The sequence below is a fragment of the Uranotaenia lowii genome, chromosome 2 (genome assembly GCF_029784155.1).
Source record: "Uranotaenia lowii strain MFRU-FL chromosome 2, ASM2978415v1, whole genome shotgun sequence".
Classification (NCBI taxonomy): domain Eukaryota; kingdom Metazoa; phylum Arthropoda; class Insecta; order Diptera; family Culicidae; genus Uranotaenia; species Uranotaenia lowii.
The window spans coordinates 297646642-297672907 of record NC_073692.1 but is presented as its reverse complement, the minus strand read 5'-3'; the positions used below and the strand labels follow the sequence as shown (position 1 = coordinate 297672907).

Below are 26266 nucleotides of genomic sequence, written 5' to 3'. Positions count from 1 at the left end.
AGGAGAGGAGAATATTTTTTTTGTTTTCGCTGATTAAACGTTTACCTGTAGGCTGAATAGAAGGCCGTTCAAATCTGTTATGGAACTTCAAAGTTTCAATAAGAACTTAAATTTTGGGCTGAATAAAAGGAATTTCAGCACATTGATTATGCTGATTAAGCTGTGTTCGTCATTTTTAACGAGACTTTTGGTTGCTTGGGAAAGCTGCCAGTTAGGAAGCCCAGGAGGTTTTCAAATGTACATTATAACAAAAATAAAAATAAAAATGAAATCGAACAAAACATCTTATTATTTCGAGTAAATTACCAATTCAAATTTATTTCTAATTCAGCTTGATTAAATCTTAAATAATAATAACTTTCATATACACATTGCGTTGAGTATATAGTCCATTATATAGTCCATTTATTCCAGCTGGATTAACAAACAAATGGATTGATTTTTACATTATTTGATACTTAAAACACCCAATTTATCTTTCAAATTATTCTTTATCCCAAAATTGAGCTGAGAATTTTTGCTAAAAACGTGTGAATGAGAATTCAATGAGGACCCAAATGTTTGCTATGTTTCCTCAGCGTGTAGAATTGGAAAATAAGGAATCAAAACAGGAATCGCGAAATGTCAAAACCAGTGAGGCCATGGCCCAGGATAGCTAGATTCTTAGGTATGCTACTCCGTTGCTTGCATATGTATTAGTAGGCCAACCAAAAAATAGTTAAAGAAATTCCACAAAAATGTATGGAATTTTTTTAAACTATTGATTTTCTAGAAAAACTACTAATTTTAAAATTCTGCAAAAAATATAAAAATGTTAACCAATGTATTTACAATTCATTAAGCGCTTATGCGGTTGAAAAACATAATTTTTACGTAGATTTTTTATTGAGTTAAAAAAATTGCTTTTTGCTAAATTCCTAATGACTGATTGTTTTTAAATTTTGTTGGACCTAAAATAAAGTAGCATTCATTACAAGTTGCAACAAGTCATTTTTTAGCATATCTTTACAACTATATTTGCAAAAATGCTTCCCGAAGTTTGAATGTTTTGCAGAAATACTGATAAATTTCCAAAATAAAACTGTCTCGTAGTCAGAATATTGAAAGCATTAGAACATAAATTTTACTAATTTCATCACATGTTATTTCAAAGAATGCGACTGTATACTTATTTGAACAAAAAGACCTCGCAATTTTCCATAAATTGTATTTTTTTTTAAAATCCCATACATATCGTTCGAAATTCCATAACTATTTTTGACCCTGCGTTTACACGGCTCTGTCGATTGAGGTTAAGCGCAATGTTTTACCTTCTCCTCTACCTATCTTGGCCATGGCCTGCAGGCAGTGCGTGAAGGCCGTGAATCGACCGAAAAACCAACAACAACAACATAAACAAGTCTCAGCCAGCAACCGAAATCGCAGTTCAAGTTGCCGAGTGAACCACTTATAATGTAAACAAGTTTTTATCCTTAAATAACTTCCCTTCAATGAATTATTTATCTTTTGCGCTGTCCAAATTCATTTGTGCTTAATTAGAATACATCAAAAATAAACATCTTTCTAATGGCAAACAGCAAGGACACGCCGGAGGTACCATTTGAATTTTGACCGATTAAATATATTATTAGAAGCAACTTCGTCTTTTTAGCATCTTCAAGCGCAAAACATAATCGTTATTCAGCCTGGCTCTCTGTACCTGCGCATGGGACGAGCCTCAGACGTGAATCCATGCCGACTTCTACATGCCATAGCGCGGCGTCGCACTCCAGGAGGGCAATTTTATCGTGATTGTGTGTTGCCACGTCCCGTGGTGACCAAGGCCAGGGATTTGCTGCCGGAATTTGAAGAATGTCGGCTGCAGGTAATATGAACATGAGTTTGTCAGAGATCTGATGTTCTATCTATAGATTCTTCAATTCCGGCCTTAATTTACAATAAGTAACAAGTAAAACCAAGTGTTTAATTTGAAAGTCATGTTAAGAATAGCATTACATTTAGTAACATTCTATAAGCAATGGCTTTTTTAGGTATCACATACATTGCAATCATGCGTCCAGTCCGATGGCCGCCGCAGATATGCCACCCCGCCCCAACAAATATCTGCCTTTAATCGACGATCAGTACCGGAGGTGATTGAAGGCACGAAAATGGAATGGAAAGATGACTTACCAGGCAATACATTTGTGGGCGAAGAAGTACTTTGGTTGAAACCAAAGGGAGAATTTAACCTTCATTTTCCTATCAAACGAGGCGAGCTGAATCTCCACCGTGAAGTTGGTGGTTCAATGACTTCAGTTATGGCAGATTTGCAGGAAATCTGGGAATATGTACTACGATATAGATTGCGAATCGACTTGAAACAGCTTAAGCATTTTAAGGCCGTATTAGTAATACCAGATATTTACAATAGAGCGCATTTGAAAGAATTAACAACGCTACTTTTGAATAGAATAGGGTTTGGATGTTGCTTTTTAGTACAAGATCACGTAGCAGCAACCTTTGGGGCTGGTCTGGGCTATGCTTGTGTCGTTGATGTGGGAGATCAGAAAACGTCGGTTTCTTGCGTAGAAGATGGCATTTCTCATCCAAATACAAGAGTTCGTTTGGATTATGGAGGTGCCGATATAACGCAAACGTTCTACTGGATGCTTCAAAAATGCGCCTTTCCTTATCAGGAATGCGATCAAAATAATCCTCAGGATGCATTTCTTCTAAAACAGCTAAAAGAAGAATATGGTCATGTGAACCTGGATTTATGTGGTTCCGTAGAAAAATCCTTTACTGTACAGCATCCAATGCAACAGAAGCGAAAATTTACGCTTCAGGTCGGCGATGAAGCGATCGTAGGGCCGTTAGCTCTATTTCACACAGAGCTTCTTTCGGTAACAGGGGCAAATCGATCTATTCCAAAAACGCAAAAACCTTGTACAGTTCAGCCTCATCCGGAAGACTGTTTCGATGCTGAGTACTTGCGAGAAACAGGACGACGAGGAAAAGAAAATCTAGAACAGACTGCAAACGAAAGCGGAATGGTCAATGTGGAAAATCAAGACGAAGACATGGTGGTAGAAGGATTGGACCAACCAGAGAGAGACGGAAAAGTGAGCGAAAAGGATTTCATGCTTCCCGGGGGACAACTCATTGGAATTGATCAGGCTGTACTTCAGAGTATTGAACGATGTCGTAAGTATTCAAAGGATCAGGTTTAGTGAAGTTCAAAGTATTAAACAAAATTTTATTGTTTCAGCCAACGACGAATTAAAACGAAAGATGTATGGATGTATTCTGGTGGTGGGAGGAGGGATGAAATTTATCGGAATGTCTAATTGGCTTCAGAACAAAGTGGCGTTGAAAATACCTCTAATGTATCGTTCGGAGCATAATATTGTGCACAGTTCCAAAGATATTGATCCCGAGAACACTGCCTGGAAAGGAGCGGCTATTATGTCCTGTCTGGAAAGTGCCACTGAACTTTGGTTGACTGAACCCGAATGGAATAGGTACGGACTTCGAATTCTTCGCGAAAAAGCAGTTTTTATGTGGTAGGCCGCCGACCTTAAAATTTATTTCACACTATCGTTGAGTAAGTATCAATTTCTACAAGCTATTTTAAAAGGATTTTTTCTACATGCAATGGTTATCATTGAATGATGGAAGAACAATAATGCGCTACTAAAAGCATTCTTCTATAATGCTTGATTGTTTTCCAACTATTGAGCACGGTCACAATAAACCAATATATGGAGTACTAGGTAATCGCCATGTAAGCAATCAAACAGACGGATCGTTATTATCTGAAATAGTATTCTGCACAAGAGACACTGAATAACGTGTCCTAAATTTCTGTTAAAAGAAACAGAAAACTCTTTGGTTCGAAGAGGCACCAATGCCACCTACTAAAACATAGTTTCTAATTAGATGTGCCTGCTTCAACAAGATCAGTGTTGGTTTCTGGGATATCACTCGGTTGCTCAACCGTATGCTGAGTCTTGAGACGTTTCTTAGCCTGAATATCAGCCATGGTCTGTTCGATAGAACGAATATCTCGTTTGTTTTCACTAGGAACTGGAAAAAGAGTAATTTGTTACTTTATTGCGCAAGTATAAAAATCAAACTTCGGCTCACCGTAACCGTAGCTTTTGTTGGATTCGGTTTTCTTGGCTGCTTCCAAGGCTGCATCCTGACCGATTAGATGCACATACTTTGTCTTGTAGTTTGTTGTCGGAACTGCCAGCTCTTTCTCTTCCAAGGGTTTTTTCTGTAATTCTTCCTCGAGTAGTTTACGCTGTAGTCGCCTTTCGGCGTATTCTTCGGCTGTCTGTTTGTTCCAAGGATCTCCATTTCTCCGAGCGGCCAATTCATCTTCGGAGGGCATATTTTCCTTCTTGTAAACTACAATGTAACGGTCCACATCTTCTACTCCAAAGCTCAGCGCTGCCAAGCCAGCTATTTCTGCTATATCATGTCTTTGAAAGAATTAATATTTATTCGTTTTGTGTCAGAATGTTTCGAAACAACTTAAAAACATTTTAAATAAAATTAATAGTGACTCAAAAAGGTCTGGCTTTTGAGTTTTACAAAAACAGAACTACAAAAAGAAAGGCCCCACATTTATCTTGTTTAATATTTTGAGTTGTACAGAATAATTATGTAAGCAGTAATATGAATCAAGAAATCATTCTAATCTTTTTATTAAATATTGGGAAATTTATTCAAAATGTATTGCTTTCATAGTCCTATTCTGCCATTTTGTTGACAGAAAAACGAAATGGACTTACTATTTAATTTTTAGGAACAAATATTTGTGTTTTAATTATAAATAAAAAATATTTCCGATTTGTCATATTGAGAAAAAAAGACTTACACCACCGATCGATGAACCTTGTCTAATGGTTGAAATTCCATGTAGGGTCGGTGAGGATCCTTTACCAACCGGCCAAGTCTTTCTTCCGCGAATTTACGGAACCGGTTGAGTTCTTCCCGTTCTTTGTTGCGCAGATGCTCCAGCTCTTTCTTCTGCTCTAAATTTAGAATAAAAAATAATATTCTGAGCACGACAAAATGGTCAAATTGTACGACTTACTTTCTATCATTTCCTTCTCCTTCTTGTCTCGAGCTGGTGGTTTGTCCATAGATCCAAGAATCGAGCCTAGCAAATCCATTTTAACCTTCGACTGAGTAACTATTCGGCTTTACTGGCTGTATTTAATTTATTTTCTATGATAATCAATTTATGTTCAATAAAATCACTCATGCACTACCACCGAGTCTTCACTGAGTACAAAACAAAACATTTTTTTGATATTCATGCACTCAGACGAAAAAGAAACGGATAATTCACCTGGATTATCATGTACATTTTCATTGCCTGAATTTTTGTGACATTCGCGATTTCAAACTCAAAATTAAATTGTTTTGGTTTAAAACAGCACTTCAGTGACAGTCCTCAACTCTTGAGTCCGACTGGATTGCCAATAATTTTCACTTAAAATATAATTGACCTGATGTGGTGTGAATTTTGGCCATTGAGCTTGGGCCCGCTAAAACGAATAAAGTACGCAGAAATCTGGTGTCTGCGCTCATGCTTTTGACTCTTATAAATACACAGATTTCCATGAGAATGACAGTTGACAGAAACCAGTTGAAACCGATTTTTACCATCGATTGAACGAAGCTGGAGTTAAATTGGAGTGGAAGCTATTGCTTTGTCTGTTTAACACATGAGAAATCGTATACCGGGCCGGGATTGTGAGCGCGTCCATCGCGCCTCTTCCTAAATTCATGCATGTGAATTAAAAGGGTCCGTCAAGTGAAAATTTTCTTAGTTTATTTTTTGTGAAAGTTGAATTGTTTTTAAACTCAAATACATTTTTTTTGTTTACTTCTCAGCAGTGCGCTGACAGTGACATGATGAAAAAAAATTAGCCAGAAAAATAAAATTTAACCTCAATAATCATGATTTCTACACTGCAAAAAATCCACCCTTGGGATGTATGTTTCCTCACACATAAGGTCTTCAAAACTGCTCTACGCATATATTTCATATACTTCATATTATCATCATATGTCACACATAAATTGTATATCCATAACATAAAGTTTATGATATTGACTCATACATTCTATGATTTTCGTCTTTGAAAATTTCCGTGTTTTCAAAATGGCCACCCTGAAGAAAAAGTTGGTGTGCCCTTTTAAGTGTCAATTCAAACATTTCAATTGGGTAAGTATTACTCTATTATAAAAAAAAAACATCGATTATTGATCTCTTCTAATCTCCCCCACACACTGCAAAAAATCCACCCTTGGGATGTATGTTTCCTCACACATAAGGTCTTCAAAACTGCTCTACGCATATATTTCATATACTTCATATTATCATCATATGTCACACATAAATTGTATATCCATAACATAAAGTTTATGATATTGACTCATACATTCTATGATTTTCGTCTTTGAAAATTTCCGTGTTTTCAAAATGGCCACCCTGAAGAAAAAGTTGGTGTGCCCTTTTAAGTGTCAATTCAAACATTTCAATTGGGTAAGTATTACTCTATTATAAAAAAAAACATCGATTATTGATCTCTTCTAATCTCCCCCACAGGAAACCAAGCCCTGACTACTGAGGCAAGGACGTCGGCCTGGTGTTGATCGGAGCCGTCGATATTGTTCCATCCGACTAAAACAATCGTTTTAGCTGCTGATTTTTCGGTGCGGAATTCGCGTTTCTGTGCCAATGGAATACGAACGCGAGACATGTAAGTATTAGGCATAGCATTTTTATATTTATTTTTATTTAAAATAAAAATTTCAAAAATGTTTCGAACCATAATCTCACATTTTTTTATTTCCCTCCGAAAACCAATTCGAACAAAATAAAATGTCTTCAAGCAGGCATGCACGTAAACGCCAAGATGTAGGCAGATGTTTGAGTGAAATGTAGGCTTATAATATTTATGTGTGGGATTTTACTTTTATGTGATGCATATAAAAGTCATAATTTTGTATTCTATATGTGTGGACACGTTATTTTCAAATGAGAATCACATTGCAAAAATCTATAAGGCTAACACATATCCCCAATATGTGGATTTTTTGCAGTGTAGAGTTTGTTTTGATTAGGTCGTATGAGCCCCTAAACGAGTTTCGAGGAAATCGCGAGGAAAGTTTCAAAACACCTTTTTAATTCTAGTATTAAAACTATTTTTCAGAATAGTCTGAAAACTTGGTTTTCAATCGTTAAAATGATAAAGAATATGCCTTTGTATTCGATGTGGGCATTACTTTTGTTCTTACAAGTCAACGTGTACTTACAACCTTTTGCATTGATGGTTTGGCGCAAACGTCGTTTTGCCAACTTTTGAATTCAATCTTGATAACTGATTAAATTTGCTCAAAACTTCGCTATTCCGTTTTAATTGTGTGTATTAAAGATAAGAATAATCGTAAACACAAATACCTCTTAGAAGTTCATGCTTAATGGTTCTTTGAATTGGTGCTGCACCGGACTGTCCTTCGGCGAAATGTTTCTTTGAGACAGGACACTATTAGCTACCACCTGTGTCTCATTTGATCCAGCAAGCACAGCGTAAACGTTTCCAAATTGTTCAGGAAGTATCTGTTGTAGTCAAAAAAATGTATGAATGTACTGCTGGTATAAATTATCACATATCTCACTTACCCAGCAAAATTTTAGGCCACTCGTTCTTCTAAGCCAGCTCACACACTCTAACAACCGATTTTTATCTCATTTGTTCGCATGTTTTCACAAAATTTCATGCACTTCCTTCGAAAATGCAAAAGGACCGAACAACCAATCAGCCGAACTGTTGTTTACACACAAAATTTTCGAGCCTCCACTTAGCAAAAATACTGCGTTACTTTCGATTAGCAATAAGGGTTGTTTTACTAACGCGATAGCAAAATGCTTATTTTGCTTGAATTTAGTAAAAAAGTCAACTAGCTAGCCGCTTTGTTCGGATAGCAGCCGCCGGCTACGAGAGAAAGAAAAATAAATCAACGTGAATCAGTACGATTGGCGGAACCTGTGGAGGCGGGGCTGATAAGTCAGTGACGAAATGGTAGCCAGACTAACACCGGAAGCGTACAGGTAAAGAACCGGTCATGACACGAACAGATTGAATTGAAGATCGATTTTTGAAGCAGGAAATTCTGTTTTTTTCTAGGAACTTACCAATGAATGAACAGTAATGCGGTTACGGAATCGGGTTCACTGCTAGTGGTGCCAAGGTGTGATGGCCAAGTGGCCGACGGAAGGTGGATAAAACATCGGAAGCGAATAGGTAGGATTCGATTCGACCATGAGAAAATCCGGCTTTTAATATGCGAAATTATTTGTTTTCGCCAGGTTGTTCCTGCCGGCCATCATTGCAGGATGATCGACAAAAAGGAACCATTTTCACCCGGGTGAAAGACCAATTCTAAAGATCAAGTGGACAAATTAGTTAGTTAGTTAAGTGACTTGCATTTTTTTTAAATAAATGAAGTGAAATAATCTGTGTTGACTTTTTCATATTCCCTCCAGAATTTCCATAGAAAAAATAAAAAAAAAATCAATATTCCTAATCCCCCGCGGTCTTTTCCGCCGGTTTTTGCTAAAATTTCGGTAAAACATTCCGGCGGCTAACTTTTTCTCTTTTTTGCTAAAATTGTAGTAGAAAAAAATTGCTAAATCGTTTGCTAAATTTCTAGCTGGTCAAATTTGAGCAAAATTTTGCTAAATTCCGGCCTCGAAAGTTTTGTGTGTAGGTCCTTTTGCATGCACGGCAATTTAGCGCAACGCAAAAGGTCGTTAAAACCAAATTGCACTAAAAAATGAGAAAGTCATTATGTGTCTAAAATTCAAATAGTTTTGTTAAAGTTAATTAATGACTATATGATTTCATGTTTTCAGTAAACATAGAATACATTTTTTACAATCGTTTGCAGTCTATAACTCAATTTTATTTATAATGGTTCATACGACCTAATCAAAACAAACTCTAGAATTTATTCTCCTCGAACATGACATTCCTTGTTTTCATAAGACCCTCTTACGAAAAGCAACAATAATCTCTCATTGAAGTATACTTATAAGGTTCATCTGAAAAATTCATTCGAATCATATTTTAATGAATTTTAATGATTTTTCTTATGGTACCAGTTCATAAGAGAATCTTATGACATACCTAAGAGTATTTTTCTGAGTGTAGATAATAATTGGATGTCAGAAATTTTATTTGCATCTCACTCTTGCACATGGGAACTATTTAATTGTTTTGGCAGGTATTGCAGCTGCGTCTCGCTTGCTCATGTGGTAAAACGTACTCCCAGATTCGTACGTGTACAGTTTGTGATCAATTTTTGTAAATTTGTTCTGTAATTTACTGAATGTTAATAGATAACTGTTTGGACTATATGCGTTTTGTCCAATTAAAATGCTAATTGAATCGCAGTTGTAAATTATTTAAATGTGGTAGAAAACATTACAAATATGGATAGGCACCAGGATTTGGAGGCTGTAGTAAACTCTCAAAAAGAGCAGTTGCTGCGTTATGAAAAACGACTAAAAGGTATAAGAAACGTAAATAATGAAATGTACCTATTGTTTAAAGTTTTTTTTTTCAGATGTGGTTACCGCATATAAAGGGCTGCTGAAAGAGAAAACGGCCCTGGAATCCAGCTTAGCTGCATTCACCAGCAGCACCGGAAGCTTGGTTACCAATAGTGCGGAAGGGAAGGAAGTGTCCTCACCAGCACATATAAAAAACACAGCCTTTAGAAAAATCTCTACGGCTTCAGAATCGGCTGGCGACGAAGATGCATTGCGAGAACAGGTTGCAACTTTGATGAACTCTCTGGCCACCCTTACGGCTGAGAAGGGTCGGATGGAGATATCGTTCAGAAACGATCGGAAAGGTTTAAGAGAAGCATTGGTAGAAAAAGAAAACGCTGTCCGTGATTTGGAGGATCAAGTTAAAGCTTTGAATTATACAATCAAGACGGATCTTGAAAATTGCAAAGCTAAGTTAAGACAAGATCACGAGGAAGAATTCAATGGCCAACTAGTAATGATTTGTGAGCTACAAAAACAGCTGCTTGATGAGCGTCATTTAAATGAAACTTTGGAGATGCAATTGAGGGATCTGAAGATCCAGTTCAATCAGCAAAATACTGATAAACGGGTTAATGAAATGCCGCAGGCCATAGATTTTGCCCGTCACAATTCAGAACAGCTCGAAAGTTCCAAGAAAGAGAATGCAGCGTTATCGACCATGTTACATCAATTTCAGGGAGAAATAGAAAATTTGAAAAGACAACATGCCACTGCAATTCGTTCGGAACAACGAAGGGTAATGGTAGCAGAAGAAAGGGGTAAAAAACTCGAGGAAATCCACGAGGAAAGGGTTGCCAATTTAGAGGCACGCTTGGCCGAGCTGAGTGAAGTTGTTGGAACATACGATCGGCTGAGACAGCAGGATCAGGAAAATATTTCAAAGTTGAAAGATAAACTGTCCAAGTTGAATTTGGATAGCAAAGTCACGAGAAGAATAAGTCAAGAAAGCAATGTCGAACGAATTGTAGAAGAAATAGGATATCTGAAAAATCTGTTACTGGCGGAGAACGACAAACTTGATAAACCCCTGGATCTGTCATCATTATTTTCAATTCATTCAGTCATAGAAGAGAATCCCGAACGTCAGTCTGACTTGGAAGAGTTTCGTACTATCCAGCGCAGCTACGAACAGTGTTTGAATGAGAATGAAGTTTTGAAAGCAAACATCCAAATCCATGTTAATAACACGAAAACATTGCAAGAAAAAATCAAAGTTTTGAATAAGAATATAGACGATTTAGAGGTTGAATACAAAAATAAACAAATTGAATTGAATCAAGCAGTAAAAATGGAAAAAATGCGAACCCAAGATATGCTTACAGCGTTAGAATCGGACTTTAAATCAAAACTCTCTCAACTTGAGCTTCAACTTAAAAGACAACGAGAACGCTCCTTGCAGTTACTCGAAGAGAAAGAAGAAGAAATCAAATCACTTCGTACTTCATTCGACATTCTGATGCATGATACCAAAAACCATACAAACCCGGAGCAAGTGGCTATGGATTCCTTGGACAGTTTGCCAATGGCCCTTTCGAAGAAAATAAGCGCCCTCAATTCGGTGTTCAAAAGTACCGAGCATTCGATGGCTGGTGCAGGTGGAAGTGGTAACCCCAGCGATACCCATCATATTTTACATTACGCTCACGAGCTGGCTCGACGAGAAATCGAAATAACGGCACTACGGACGGCTAAGAATAATGCCGAAGCTGCCCTCCGACAGGCATTGCACGATAAGGTTGCCTCCCAAGAGGAATTACACGACACGATTGCAAATCTCGAAGAACAAATTGATAGGTAAATGCGATTCTTTAAGTTATATTATAAGTACCTACACATGTTTTCTTTATATTTCTTATGACACATTGTTTAGATTGGAACGTTGTAAATCACGCGAAGGGGCAAATTTGGAGTATCTCAAAAACGTGGTACTGAGCTTCCTGACCTCGCAGGACTCCGAGAGCAAGAAGCACATGATAAACGCCATTGCTGCTGTACTCAAGTTTAGTGCAACCGAATTGGCATCGCTGCAAGGTTTGATCGGCAACAGCACTAGTAAGCGGTAGAATTGTCGTAGGATGGAAAACTTTAATAAACCGTTTGTTGTTCTGTGTATCGTACATTGTGTTACTCCATAGGTTGAATTGAAATATTTACCCATGAAAAAGAACTATTAAAAATAAAAAATAGGATCATTCCAAACCAGTAACTTTTTCAGTTCGACTCATTCGTTAAATGAAGAAAGGCGATACGAAAACTATGCTCATCGATACAACCTGCCAAACCTCTGGTTTCGAGGAGATTTTTCATTTAAAACATAACGCAATACCCCGTATGTAACGTAAATAAGAAAAAAAATAAATATTATAATTATGCTTAATGGCTTAACTCAAACATACATGTAAATAGTAAACACATCTTACCTGTCGGCAACTTATGGGATTCGAACCTAAAAATTTTCTTGCCAATACCGGGAATCGAACCCAGTACGCCTGGGATACCATACTCGCGCCAGCCTTATCTGCACCTCAGCGTTGGAAATCACCGGTAATGATTTGTAAACACAAAATGAGTACTTTTCGTTTATCAAACTTACGCTTTTGACACGGATCAGACTGATTCACAAAGCCAGTGTTTCTTGTGGCGGTAGAGAATTCGTATAACACTCTTCTTTAGCAGTTCAGTTCAGTACAGCTTTAAGCTAGAATTTATTGAATAGTTAATAAAGGAATCGAATAGTTTAGGCATACCTTCTTACAAAATTTAGTGTTAATCCTTTTCTATGAATTCTCTAGCTTGTCACAAGTTAACCTCAAACTCTTTCCTGTAAATTAGTATGCAGGTGGAAAATGATTAATATCGATCTCAAGTTTAAATTCAACTTTAAATTCCTCACCTTATCCACTTTTCGTGTACAAACTAAGATATGATATACTGTGGGTAACAATTTAAATGATCTTCGAAATAATCTGATTCGCAACTCTATCCGAGAACACGCTATCTACCTTCAAGAGTACTACCTAGATGACACTATCCTGTTTACTTCGTATGACGTATTTCCGACCGAGGGAATGGACGGTACTCTCACTCGTTCGTCACGGGTTACCGCAACATCCCCCTGCCCGTGAAGTACCCCTTTTCCCGAGGGCACTCCCAGGACGTCAAGGACCGCTAGTCTGGTAGCTGCTTTCAGTGATGTTCCGCTGCTTGTCTTCACCCATGCTCTGCGTACTTGCCCATCGGCACCTAATACAACCTTTTCGATCCGTCCACGTTCATAGCCGTTTCTGACATTCTCGTTTATGACAAGCACCAGGTCGCCTCTTCCAAGGGGTTTCACGGGTTCGAACCATTTTGTTCTTCTCGTGAGCATTGGTAAATATTCGACTATCCACCTTCTCCAAAATCCATCGACTAAGTGCCTAGTTAGGCTCCAACTATCTCTTAAGGAGTTGCGATAGTTGTTTAACTCCGAAGGTGGTTGTTGGACTTCCTTGGACCAGCACAACAAAAAGTGGTTGGGAGTCAATGCCTCTTGCTCGTCACATTCGAGGGGTACGTACGTCAACGGCCGAGAATTGACAATACTTTCCGCTTCCAATAATATGGTTTCGAATGCCTCATCATTCGGGTGTCTCACGTGTTCAGATAGTACTTGGAGTGCCAATTTAACTGATTTCACCATACGTTCCCAGGCCCCACCCATGTGGGGTGTGGCTGGGGGGTTAAAATACCAGGCCGTAGAAGCGTTGGTGAACGTAGAGGCGCACGCTTCATCAATAAGTGTTCTTTGTTTTCTTTCTTCTGCCAGCTCTCGGCTTGCCCCTTTAAAACAGGTGCCGTTATCAGAGTAAACCTCTTGTGGTGCTCCCCTTCTAGCAATGAACCTTCTGAAAGCCATAATGCAGGATTGCGTGCTCAACGTATAAACCACTTCAAGGTGAATAGCACGAATTGTAAGGCAGGTAAATAGGCATACCCAACGCTTGGCTAGACTTCTGCCTACTTTCACCTGAATGGGGCCAAAGTAGTCCACACCTATATATGAGAAAGGACGAATGTGTGGGGTAAGCCTGACACGGGGTAAAGGTGCCATAATAGGAGGTTTTGGGTTAGCTCGTTTCACTTTACAATATAAACATGCGTTTGCTATTCTACGTATGATCGAGCGCATGTTAGGAATATAGTATTGTTGTCTCATTTCGTTAAGGACGGTCTCTCTATTTGCATGCAGGAATTTAACATGAAAATGAAGAATCAACAGATGTGTAATCCGATTCTCTTTAGGCAGCAGTACCGGGAACTTAGCATCATAGCTGATCGGGGCTAGATTTAATCGAGACCCAACCCGTATGATCGAATGTTCATCCGTGAAGGGATTTAACTTGTAAATATGGCTAGAAGCTGGAATGGGTTTTCCTCTGTTCAATAGATCTATCTCAGCGAAAAAGACGTCTGCCTGTGCTTGTTTCCATAAAACGCGTTCAGCCTTCTGGATCTCATCGCGTTGAAGTATTTTCTCTACCGTCCCGGGCGGTAACCGATGTCGGAAAGAATCGGCACCACGAACAATGTAGGAAGTTGTTCGCAGCATACGATTGAATGTTGAAAAGCGAGTAGTATCTATAAGCGGGTCTGTGTTGTGAACGTGGACGTGAACTGCTCTGAGCTCATCCTCGGTTGTGAAAGATTTACCTGATGCCCTTGGCCACTGCTCTTCCAATTCTAGTAAGAATGTTGGTCCTCGGTACCATCGACTATCGGGATCAAAGGAAGGCTCGTTATTCCATTTGGTGGCCTCATCAGCAACGTTTAGCGCCGATGGAACATGTCTCCATTCTTCTACATTTGTGCTCGACAATATTTCCCCGACTCTGAAGGTCACGAACTGATGAAATCGCCTGCTGTCTGACCGTATCCAGGCTAACACCGTTGCTGAGTCCGACCAAAACACCCTTTTCTCTATCGGAAGAGTCATCGAAGTAGCGACTGTTTGGAGATGTCTTGCGCCGAGGGCGGCAGCCTGAAGTTCTAATCTCGGGATGGAAAGCGGTTTGAGCGGCGCCACCTTTGTTTTCGCTGAGATAAGTCTGCATTTACAGTCATTTTTGTTTTCAAGTCGAATGTAGACCACACAAGAGTAGGCGGCTTCGCTCGCGTCCACAAAAGTGTGTAGCTGAAGTTTGTAATTTATTCGAGAGTCGGTATTGTAGAAGATGCATCGTGGGACTCGGACTTTGTGAAGGTGACCTAGAAGCCCTATCCACCTTTTCCATGAGTCAAGTAGATTTTGCGGAATCTGTTCATCCCAGTCAGACCCGGATCTCCAAATTTCCTGCATTAGCACTTTCCCGTGTATGATGTAGTGAGATATTAATCCTAGCGGGTCAAATACGGACATTATTATTTGTAGTACTTGTCGCTTAGTTGGGATGTCCACACAATCGGCGATTCTCTGAAGGCAGGGTTTCACAATGGTGCTGAAGGTAAACATGTCCGCTGATGGTATCCAAATCATCCCTAGTACTCGTTCCATATTTTCTGCTTGATCGAAGTCAAGGTTCTTATCTAAAGGCGAATTAAGCTCTCCTAATCGTTCTAGGACCTCTGGAACGTTCGATATAAACTTTGAGAGCTGGAATCCTCCGGCTGCGTGTATTCTTTTGACCTCTTCTGACAGCCGAACGGCTTCTTCGACGGTATCGACACTTACCAGCCAGTCGTCCATGTAGGTGTTGTCCACTATAGACTTCGAGGCTTCAGGGAATTCTGAGGCGTGGGCGAGAGCGTTTTTATTTTTAATGAAGAGAGCGCTACAAGGTGAGCACGACGCACCGAAAGTGGCGACATCCATCACGTACGTTCCGATAGGTTCTTCAGGGCTTTTTCTCCATAAGAAACGTTGGAAATGTTTATCTTCATCCCGAATTCTTATCTGGTGAAACATTTCGGTGAGATCAGCACAAACTGCGATGTTTCGTTGTCTGAATCTCAAAAGAACCCCCATTAGTGAAATTAATAGATCGGGTCCCTTCAATAAAAGGTCGTTGAGACTTGTACCTCCAGTTCGTGCCGCAGCGTCCCATATCAACCGTATTTTGTTGGGTTTTTTCGTGCTAGTCACTACTCCAAGGGGCAGATACCAGGTTTTTTTGGGATCTGTTTTATTAAATTCAGCTTGTGTGAGTCGATGAGCGTACTTTTTTCGTTCATAGACGTCTAAAAGATCCTGGACTTTAAGCGCTAAGTCGGGTAATCCAGCTAGACGTTTCTCCAGACTAATGAGACGTTTCAGGGCCGTAGGGAAGCTATTAGGTAGATTTATAGGACGATCTTCTCTCCACAGGAGTCCCGTTTCGTATCTACCATCAATGAATTTGGTAGTTTCTTCTAGTATTTGTCTTGCCCTTTTATCAGTTTCTGAATCTAGGTTTACTGGTGGGATGGCTTCCTCGGTTTGAAAAAACTGTTTCATGACATCGTGCAGTCGAATGTTATTGAAGCTGATGTGTGAGTTTAGACTCTCTGTAATGTCATTACACTTATTTCCTTTTCCGAAGGTACACCAGCCCAGTCGTGTCTTGATAGCGACGGGTTCATGATCACCGCCCTCACGAGTTTCCAGAGAAGTCAGTAGTTTGGCGTGCTCTATGCCGATAATCATTTTTGGGCGCGCATCGTGATAGCTTTGTATGGGAAGTCCTCTCAAGTAAGGAAAAGATTCACACAGTACTTTATAATTCAAAGATTGGCTAGGGAGATCAAGTCTTTCAACGGTTCTAACGTCATCTATTTTAAACCGATTAGTGGACCCAATTCCCGAAATTTGTACACTGATTCGGTGTGAGTCCTTTTCTTGTCGACCTATTTTCGCTGTCCAGAAAAGCGTCAAAATATCTGGGGTACCCGTTACTCCGAGCTGCGTTGCTATATCGGACTCCAAAAGAGTTGTGGAGGAGCCATCATCCAAGAACGCGAATATCTCTATGAACTTGTCGTTGGCGGAAAGTGTTACTGGTAAGTATCGAAAGAATGAAAAGGATTTTTCGTAGTGGTGGTTATGATGTGCTGTTGATACAGAGGTGTCCATTTGTGCCGTGGGGTCTCTATCAATCGTTCCGGATTCTCCAAAGTTGTGTAGCAGCCCGTGGTGGCGTTGCCTGCACCCATCAACTCCACAGATTCGGTTTGACCGGCAGGGCCATCTTTTATGGGGTACTAAGCAGGTCCAGCAGAGATTTAGAGTGCGAATAGTTTTCCAGCGTCCGTCGAGATTCAGCCTTTTAAAATTTTCGCATTGTGCAATGTAATGATCGTGTCCCTTGCAAAAGTTACAACTTCCTCTCGGATTATAAGTCAGCGATTCTCGATCATCCTCCGCTTGATAATGAGCGTTTAAGCGTACTTTTTATCGTACAGTTTAGTTCTGTGTAGAAGCGTCGCTTCCACCGGATGTTGACATGTGTGGAAGGCGACGCGTTGTACTACTGTCAAAACAAAACACCCAAATGTCAATTCGTTCGCCATCTTGGATTCTTTCCTTCTCTTTTTCCGGTTGCGCTAAGATTGCAAGGTACATATTTCACATTTCGTTTACTAAATTAAAAAGTTTTTGTGTTTAAAATATCGCAAATCAGTGCAGCTTTGTTGAACTCGATTTGCGACAGATAGTTTAAACTGTTGAGTGAAATATTTGAGCTAGAAAAAGTTTAACATACGTTAAATAGATCATTAATTTATGAGACCTCTAGGTTATATGCTCGTGATGTACACAAATCTAATGATTCGTTCTGTGTTTCAACATTTTCGTTTATTCAGATGCCAGGAATCACCGTCAAGGACGTCGATCAGGACAAAGTTGTCCAGGGTGTTGCCCTCTTCCTGAAAAAGTAAGTATTGAAGGTTTTTTATTTATTGAAATTTCATGCACTTCTGTTGCGCAGTATTACAATTAAAATGTTAGGTCGGTTTTTAAAGTACAATCTATTCAACTGGAATTTAATTTAAAAATAAACATTTTTCAATAATCATTGAAGATACTTCCTTAAGTTAATAAGGATACTTCAGAGAAGTGACTAGTAATTTCAATGATAGAACATGTTAACTGCTGAAAGTAGATAATGAAGTGTTAATATGCTCTAAAATAATTTATAATAAGTAAGTTTCTTTTGTTAATATTGACATTATTTAACTTTTCAGATCAGGTAAACTGAAGGTCCCAGATTACGTCGACCTCATCAAAACCGGCAAATTCAAGGAATTGGCCCCGACCGACCCGGATTGGTTTTACGTCCGTTGTGCGTCGATCCTGCGTCGCCTGTACCATCAGAGCCCGTCCGGGGTTGGCTCGATCTGCCGCATTTACGGTGGCCGCCAGCGAAATGGAGTGCGCCCGTCCCACTTCTGTCGATCGGATGGCAGCGCGACCCGAAAGGCCGTTCAGGCCCTCGAGCAGCTCAAGCTGATCGAGAAGCTTCCTGAGGGCGGTCGCAAACTGACCAGCCAGGGCCAGCGGGATCTGGACCGAATTGCCGCCCAGATCGTGAGCAAACAGCGGGCTGCCCAGAAGAAGGAAGCAGCTACGATTGTATTGTCGTAAAAAAAGGAGTTGTGATGGTGCGCATCGTGGAGTGTTGTAATGCCCTTTTCTGATGGATGTACGATAAGTTAAATAATAACAAAAGAATCCAAGCTAAGTGTTGAATATGTTTTGTTTATTACTTGATGCAAGAATAATCCCTGTAGGTTGCTTCGGAACTAAACTATAGAATTATTTTATACAACGAGCCACCTTTATATGCATTTATGGAAATCCGGCAAAGCAACTGTATGTAGGTATGGTGTAAAGGTATACGACGTATTCCAGTTAGGATTTTGAAACTTCTACCCTACTGAACGGTATCAGAATCTTCAGTTTAATTTAGTAATAGATTGTAAATTTTTCTTCTTCAATCAGATGGTTTATTATTTTTTGGTTCAAATTTGGAGTTGTTTATTTTGGCCTTGCACTTTAACAAGCGTTTGGTCCGAGTGTTTCATTCGCTAGGTTGATTCATTTAGCAATAATTTGACTAATGGAAAGGCAGAGGTTTCCAAAGGGTACACTTTCAAATGCAGTTTCTCAATTGGGTTCGGTGGTGGTCTTCTTGTAACTTTGGGAGAATCTTTTTTTTTCATTAAGCGTCAAATTCATATACAGAGAAGAGTCTTAAGTTAAGGTTTGATATTTATTATCCACCCATTAAACCTTTCAACAAATCTTCACATTGCAAATTGTCATACTCGATCGTTTCAATATTCTGCAACTCGACAAGAACGGCCTTTTCCATCTCGATTAAAATTGGTGGCTTTTTGTACTGCAAATAAAAGAAAAATTATTAATAAATATAAGAATAAATCCGAAAATGATTAAAATGAAACTTTCTCACCGAAATGATCAAAGTTTGGTTTTGATGAAAAACGGTCAAGTCTTCCTGGCGGGGAGCGAAATTACATCGCTGGAATTCCGGAATCTCAATCCGTTTGAAATACTTTTTATTAGAGGTTCGCACGGTTATTGTCCGCTCGTCTCCATCACAGGTTATCGAATACGTACAGAGTGGATAAGGCAGATTCCGAATGCGCCACTCGATGGCAACCCGAGTTATCCGCTTCGATAGAAGTGGTTCCGTGCTAGACTCTTGGAACAAGAAACCATCGGCGTTGTTTGATTTTGCCCCAGCCAAAGCTCTTGGAAGGGGATCGCCCAGTTCGATTTCCCATTCATCCTTCCGTATGAGATCGCTTTTTTTCTTCCAGGCGCGTCGCAGGATCACACCGGTTTCGGTGCTGTACTCTTCGACCATTTCCGTACCATCCGGAAAATTATAGTGGATTTTGCGAATCGTGCCCTGAATGGCAGAGCTTTTGTCGGCACCTCGCAGTTTTGTCAGCCAGGCCACGTATGACATTGTTTTGCTGTTCCGTTTCTAAAATTATACCAGAAGATTGATATTAGATGTTTTAATATTCAACAAAAAATTAATTGATTACGTTGATGATCTTTTGCGTGAAAAAGTTACCTTTTTAAAGATTCAAACAACCTAGATTCAGTAAATAACCATGGTAATTTCTTTTATTTATTCGAAAGAAACTAAACCCGGCGTACGTCGTCTCGTCAACCACGCGATCACGCATGAGAATAAGCAGGGCGAATAAGGAAAAACGGGAAAAATCATAACAAATTTTTCCAATTTTTCGCTCTTTGGCGCAAATGAAGAGAGAATCGAGAGAATCTTTCAAAGTCACTCATTTATCAGTGATGTCAATTTTGTCTATACTAGGGTTACCATACGTACTCTTTTAAGAGTACATGTACTCTTTTTCGATCGAAAAATGAGCGTACTCTTCTTTTTGTGAAATCTTGCGGTTTGTACTCTTTTTTTTTTGTTGAAAGACATTTTATTAGAGCAACGAACTTATTTCTTCCAGTTCTTAGGTTTGTGTTCCTGAGTGTACAAGAAGTCGGACAGAAATGCAACACTTTATGCATTCATGGCACGGCACTTAGTTTTTCTACTTTGTTGAATTTTCCAAGCGATGGATTAAAATGGAAAGCATCACAAATCGAGATTAAAATCTAAATTTTTCGTTAAAAAGAAGTTTTCTTGCTGATGAAATAAGCAGTATTTTCTTATAATTAAAATTCAACAAATTCGAAAGCTTTGAAACCGCTTTTGAGAAAAGCTTCTCCCAGGCGTCGAAATAAACTGTGCAGGCAATCAGCGCCTTTGAATATGCAATTAGCGCCCAAACAGTTGGCGAAGAGCACAACAGCAATTTAAACTCTTTTTGAAATAAAACATTTTCTCATGTTTGCGATGTTTTGATCTCTATCTCTTCGAAAAACATGACCCTTCCGCTTTTCACTAAAAATCTGCAAGAAAATTAGCAACTTTCAATTTGTAAAAGGTCTTCTGAAAAGTCATAGGTAATTGCCAGGTCACATAACTAGCAACTAGTAATTGCAACTATTTGAATGGACTAAAATTTCTTGGTTTCTCTCGTTTCTCCTAAATATTTTGAAATACGTTTTCAATGTACTCTTTTTGGCGTTGAAGGGTATGGTAACCCTAGTCTATACCAGACATACCAGATCATTAAATGAAATTTTGAACTTTTCCCTTTAGGCTTTTTTTCAGGTAATATCGCATAGACTTCAAGAGTTTTGTTATTTTTTACCTTCTTCTTCTTCTCACATCAACATGGCCCGCCCAAACTTGTATGCATCCTGGAAAATGAAAAACTTGCGTTCCTCATTTTTCATTTCAACTTAGTATCTGATACGGAAAACGGCTATAAAAAAGAGTTACTGAACAAACATAGTCAACTTAGTACCAGTTGCAAAATTCTAACTCTAGCAGCGACCGGCAGCGACCACAAGTTCTTGCCAAAGTTGGCAACTCTACCCATGCTCATTTCACTCAGCTTGTTTTGAGGAGCTTTCTTTCGAAGCTTTCTGCAAGTGCTCAAGAAAATGAGTGCGCCCAAAGTTTTTTGTTGTTGTTAAAGGAACGGATGTCTATCAGAAAGGCACCAATAAGTGGTTGATTTTCCGAGGCCGAGTGATTAAAATTTAGAAGTTTTGTTTTGAATCGTTAGTCAGCATCGAGTGATTGTAAAGGAAACAAACAATCGAAATGTTAAGTGATAGACAAACCGCATCGAGGGCCATGGTGCAAATCCTTGCAATTGAAATTCAGTGGTTTTGAGGTGGGTGGTATGGCAACCGGATGGCAATAACTTCTCGTGGCACTCATGTTTGTTGTGAATTTGAGCACTCATTGAAAATTTTGTGCTCCCACCGTCCCACCTCCACCCAGCGAAAGCTCGTTAAAAGGATAAGCTCACGCTTAAAAGGCTTGAATGTTTTACCGGTTTGCGTTAATGATGTGTGTTTGTCGTGTTTTTTCAGGGCTCCAGAATTCTTGTTTGTAAATAATTGAAATAATTATTTTAATTGACAACCAATTTTCAATTGGGGTGTCTCAAAGTCATAAAAGTTCAATCAAAATCCATGAAACGTCGAGATCCGATATTATAAAAAAAGACGAAAATCGACCTTCTCATGTTTTTTTATTTTATATTGTTTATAACAAAGGTTTTGAACAGCTTTCATTAGAAATGATCATGAAATTCAAAATTATCGAAAATTATAATTTTTTTCAGAAAAGTTTTTCCTGAAATTCGTTTCAGGAGAAATGTAGTGTTACAAAATTTGGATAGCTGTCTACTCAATACCCCAGGAAACATTATTATTTTTTCAGGCTTCAAAACATTCATTCACTGTCATGAATGGCGAAATTTATTTTGGATCACTATTTTCATATTTTTTCTATTCATCTTGGTACAATAATTTATTTTTAACGTTATTCAATAATGAGGAAAAACAAAACGAAAAAACATACTTCTTAAAAAGGCTGTAGATCAACTATCAGTGCCTAAATAAAATACCACGTAGTGCATAATGTAAGCTGAAGTTAGAATAAGGTTGCCAGATTTTTTCAGCACGTCTCCGGGTCGGACAAATTCGGCAACTTTATATAAAAACCTGGTAATATCCGAGCATTTGATTTCAAAATTGACGACCAAAAATCCGGGAAATATCCGGGCAAATTTTGTCAAAACCCAGAAATTTCTCAACAAAAATCTAGAAAAAAAAACTGGAAAAATCGGTTCCGTTAAAATCCATCGACATGTTTTAAATTGTATTCAAGGCTTCAAAACATCCTTTTATGGTAATTTTCATAAAACTTGCTCAAAAAATTTTGTTTTGGAGGCATAAATAAAGTAATTTTACAACACAATTTGTTTTTTTTTCGTTGGATTTGCCAAATATAGTGAATTAAACCGGGCAAAATCCGGGCATTATTGAAGTAAATTGAATTAACCGGACCGAGCCGGACAAATTTTGAATGAAATATCCGGACAAACCCGGATAAAACAGGGCAATCTAGCAATCTTAAGTAAGAAGCTATACAATAGCTTTTTAATAGCTTTAGCTTGCTTATGCTTTACGTGGTATTTTATTTGAGAGTTTGATAGCTAATGTACAGCCTTTTTTTAGAAGTATGATTTTTCGTTTTTTCTTCAACTTTGAATAACGTAAAAATAAATGATTGTAGCTGAATAAAAAACTAGCAAGTAGCAATTGCTATTGCTGTTTTCAAGAAGTTTCTTGAGTCAAATATTTCAATTAACATGAATATTTTTATTCTGAAGCAAGTGTAAAATTACTGCTTCTTCGTGCCTTTTCATACCATTTTAACCCTAATCAATATGACACTATTAGAAGTTTGGCGACTTGTAACTTTATTCTGCTGCATCCAAATAAAAAAAAATCGGGAACCTCAATGAATTCTTGAAATATTTAGTTTTGCCTCATTACTTTTTTATGGAGGCATAGGGAAAGCCCAGAAAAAAAACTGCCTAATCAAACTTTGAGTGTCAATTTGCTCTTCGCTTAAAATGGCTAAATATATATATCTTATTTCTCAACCGACTTTTACCAAATTTATTAGTTTTATGTTTTTCAGACATTATTCACCTACAACACTTCAGTTTTCCGTTATTCAAAGTCTTAGAAAAAAAATGGAAATAACACGCTTCGGAAAAAGGCTGTAGATCAGCTACGGAAGCATAATCAACTATCACAGCGAGTTTGTTTTTAGGATCAAGTTTTTTTCTCTGTTGCGCCTCCATCCATGCATATTCTTTACAGCCAAAAACGCGAATTTTGCTCAGGTCTGGCTTGTGGCCTGTCCACGTTTCCGAAGAGGTGGTCTTCCGGCAAGGTAGAGCATCCGTTAGACTTCCGTTGGTTAGGTAAACCGCAGCCAAAACCGATTCGTTCCATAGGAACTTCGTATTTCGGGATTCGGACAACATCGACAACATTCGATTATTGTTAGATTGAATCGTTCACCATTTTGCTGTGGTGTATACGCTGCAGTTGGCTCAATCTGGATCCTTTTGGACACGTAAAACTCCAAATTGCCATCGCTTCGTACTCTCGGAACCGTTGGAATACCTCGGACTCCTCCTTGAGGGGAAACACTATTGCGAAGTGCGTGAAAGCGTCAATAAACGAGACAAAGTACCGATAACCATCCCAAGCTGGCGGTGTGATAGGACCACAGACGTCGGAGTGAACTCTTTCTAAAGGTCTTGAAGCACGTACTCTGGTACCTGAGAATGGTTCTCGGCACTGCTTTCTAAGAACACATTCATAAAAAAAATCCATTTTATCTGGTCCCTCAGAAAAACCTGTTACCATGTCGTGCTTACAAACTCTGGATTCGACGGTGCCATGGATTACCGCGCACAGCTCCACTCATATTGATCACCACAGTATCGAGGACCAAATCGAGCTCGTGAAGGTCGCCACGTACGCATCAGCTTGCCGTCGTACCGCACAGTTGCTTCCGATTTATTCAAAGTAACGTTCAGTGTTTCACGTTCACGAGGAGGTCCGTGGCCCCCGAATCCAATTTAAAGGACACAACACTCGCCTCTCGTTCGGAAAAACTCCATTCAGTCATTAATGGCTATTGATTTACCTCCACTTGCAGCATTAGCTTCAGGTCTTCCGTCCGACGTCAGCTTGACACGACAATATTTGACCTTATATGTCCCTTCTTTTGGCAACGTCTGCACTCTCCCGTGAACCTAGAAATTTTCTTCACTGATGATCTCTCAACGATTTTCAGCTTCGCAAGTTGCTTTCGGGTGAAGGTCTACGACGAAACGGATTTCCTTGAATAAACGTTCTTCAGGCAAGTCCAAATGTACTTCGACGTCTTCTTATTCCGTACGAGGTCCAGCAGGTCATCGTGAATGAACAAAATCAGCAAATACGTCGCTTTTCTGTCCTTCTCAAGAAACCTAGCCAGTTCAGCCACGACCGCCGCAAACAGGGTTAAAACATGAAAAAGGCGATTAAAACTTTTTCTGCCGAAACTATGCGTTTTAGACCTATAGTGTCTTCGAGACAAATGGCCAACATTACAAGGGCTATACAATTAGTTTTTGAAAAATTGATTAATCCAACTAGCAGTGAGTTAAAAAACTATTTTTTTTAATATCCATTTTAGAGCTATATTGACTGAGAAATTTTTTAAACTTGTACCAATTTTAACAACTTTGGTAAAGAAATCATCACTGTATCATTAATCGTTTAAAAGTTATGACAATTTTTTAAAAAATATCAATTTTCAGTTTTATCAACATAACTTTTTTGAAAGTGATTTTCCATATAAAATATAATTTAAAGAATTTTAGAGACAGTAAAGTTGCACACTTTTGCTGAATATACCGTGAACGGCCCTTATTCTGCGCAGTCCCAAACTCTGCGCATTTTCATATTCAAACAGAAATATTTCAAGATGTGATGAACAAAATATCCATGAAACAAGCTGAATCTCTTCAGTTACTGTTTATCTTCAAAATGCTTTCAATTATTTTGAAAACTGATGAATTGTTCGCGAGAAATCGAATAAATCAAAATAAATGTAGGAAGCAAACGTTGAAAAATGGCCGCCGTTAGCAGTACAGCTTAAGTGTTAGAAAACAAAAAGATCAAATTAAACAGTGTTGAAGAGAATTTTCTCATTGGAAATGCCTTTACGTGAAAGATTAAATCATTCTGAAAATGACTGCCAGAAAAATTTTAGATAAAAATGGTTTTTCAAATCAAAACAATGATTTAAGCAATGCGCAGAATTTGACACCATTTGTTTACTTATGTTCCTAATGCGCAGAATGAAAAGCACCGGAGAGAACTGATGTTAAAGTTGCAAGGAATTGAATGCAGGGAGTTAGGAGACTTTTAATTACAGTTTTCTAATAAGTTTTATGAAGATAGGGTATCCGTAAAGTTGTTGGGAGTTTCTTAGGAATCCCTAATCTACATGTTTTGTTGACAAAAAATAGAAAATCTTGATTTCCGTTCCCTATCGTGTTCGCGTGTTAATCGTTCAGTTCCAACTGTACAGACTGTTCCGATATACATAAGCAGTTCCGGCGGGCCACAAAATCGCCCCAACTGGGGGAACTACGCTAAGCTTCTCTAGATTCACCCGCTCACTCGCACTCGTTGACTAACTGATACTCACTGATAGTAAGCCAAATGAAGCAGCGCGTAGTTCCCCCTGCTGGGGCGATTTTGTGGCCCGCCGGAACTGCTTCTGTATGTCGTAATAGTCTGCACTGCACACCAACGAAACAAGTCAGTTTGACCAGATCCGGCGAAGAACATGATTGGTCAACAAATATTTGGTAAGCGAGCTGCAGGAAAAAAAGCATCTGTAAGAAATTGTTAAAGAAAATGTCACATAAGCTTCAAAGACCCAAGGATTGAATTGGTCCTTTTTCATAATTTGCAAAACGCGTTCGCAATTTGCAATAGCGTAAAAAATGCGTTTTAATACATTTTAAGTAAATTAAATGTTGGTCTTATCAATACGAAGTGATATATTGGTCTTATTTGGGTGCGCAGAATATGGGACATATGCGCAGAATTAGGAACAAATAGAAAATAGTGCGCAGAATAAGGGCCACTTGCATTTTTTCCAAATGTTATAAATAATCCACATTTTTGTTCCAAAATCG

At 38.7% G+C, this 26266-nt stretch overlaps 6 protein-coding genes and 1 long non-coding RNA gene across 9 annotated transcripts in view; 5 read left to right on the top strand and 2 right to left on the bottom strand.

Moving 5' to 3' along the window:
* The first annotated feature begins 1377 nt into the window (after positions 1 to 1377).
* Positions 1378 to 4552, top strand: LOC129743806 (actin-related protein 8). The gene is made up of 4 exons (XM_055736001.1): positions 1378 to 1593; positions 1652 to 1864; positions 2031 to 3186; positions 3251 to 4552. The coding sequence occupies exons 1-4, from the start codon at positions 1567 to 1569 to the stop codon at positions 3547 to 3549; spliced, it is 1695 nt and encodes a 564-aa protein (XP_055591976.1). The 5' UTR covers positions 1378 to 1566; the 3' UTR covers positions 3550 to 4552.
* On the bottom strand, positions 3528 to 14918 carry LOC129743805 (sperm-associated antigen 7 homolog). Of its 2 annotated transcripts, none has more exons than XM_055736000.1 (4): positions 5087 to 5357; positions 4868 to 5024; positions 4129 to 4469; positions 3528 to 4068 (listed from the first exon to the last, which is right to left on the bottom strand). In XM_055736000.1, the coding sequence occupies exons 1-4, from the start codon at positions 5163 to 5165 to the stop codon at positions 3914 to 3916; spliced, it is 732 nt and encodes a 243-aa protein (XP_055591975.1). In that variant the 5' UTR covers positions 5166 to 5357; the 3' UTR covers positions 3528 to 3913. The 2 variants fall into 2 exon arrangements, 1 of the variants encoding a protein (XP_055591975.1); XR_008736684.1 differs by lacking the exons at positions 3528 to 4068; positions 4868 to 5024; positions 5087 to 5357 and adding exons at positions 12043 to 12320; positions 12378 to 12443; positions 12516 to 14918 and having other exon boundaries at positions 4350 to 4469.
* Positions 7834 to 8521, top strand: LOC129743809 (uncharacterized). The gene is made up of 3 exons (XR_008736685.1): positions 7834 to 8116; positions 8193 to 8309; positions 8375 to 8521. It is a non-coding gene; the product is annotated as an uncharacterized LOC129743809 (long non-coding RNA).
* LOC129743804 (GRIP and coiled-coil domain-containing protein 1) lies at positions 9278 to 11950 on the top strand. The gene is made up of 3 exons (XM_055735999.1): positions 9278 to 9578; positions 9634 to 11416; positions 11493 to 11950. Exons 1-3 carry the CDS (start codon positions 9500 to 9502, stop codon positions 11683 to 11685), a joined length of 2055 nt encoding a protein of 684 aa, XP_055591974.1. The 5' UTR covers positions 9278 to 9499; the 3' UTR covers positions 11686 to 11950.
* Positions 14919 to 17112: 2194 nt separating the features above from the next.
* Positions 17113 to 18315, top strand: LOC129743808 (40S ribosomal protein S19a-like). Its single transcript, XM_055736004.1, has 3 exons — positions 17113 to 17192; positions 17438 to 17508; positions 17819 to 18315. Exons 2-3 carry the CDS (start codon positions 17438 to 17440, stop codon positions 18216 to 18218), a joined length of 471 nt encoding a protein of 156 aa, XP_055591979.1. The 5' UTR covers positions 17113 to 17192; the 3' UTR covers positions 18219 to 18315.
* Positions 18316 to 18827: 512 nt separating this feature from the next.
* On the bottom strand, positions 18828 to 19837 carry LOC129743807 (protein DPCD). The gene is made up of 3 exons (XM_055736003.1): positions 19681 to 19837; positions 19048 to 19587; positions 18828 to 18975 (listed from the first exon to the last, which is right to left on the bottom strand). Exons 2-3 carry the CDS (start codon positions 19567 to 19569, stop codon positions 18850 to 18852), a joined length of 648 nt encoding a protein of 215 aa, XP_055591978.1. The 5' UTR covers positions 19570 to 19587; positions 19681 to 19837; the 3' UTR covers positions 18828 to 18849.
* Positions 19838 to 21164: 1327 nt separating this feature from the next.
* Positions 21165 to 26266, top strand: part of LOC129743754 (centrosomal protein of 164 kDa) — a 71302-nt gene continuing 66200 nt past the window's right edge. For both annotated transcript variants that reach the window (XM_055735898.1, XM_055735896.1), the window contains exon 1: positions 21165 to 21370. The gene's annotated coding sequence lies outside the window, so the exon portion shown is untranslated. The remainder of the gene's footprint in view (positions 21371 to 26266) is intronic.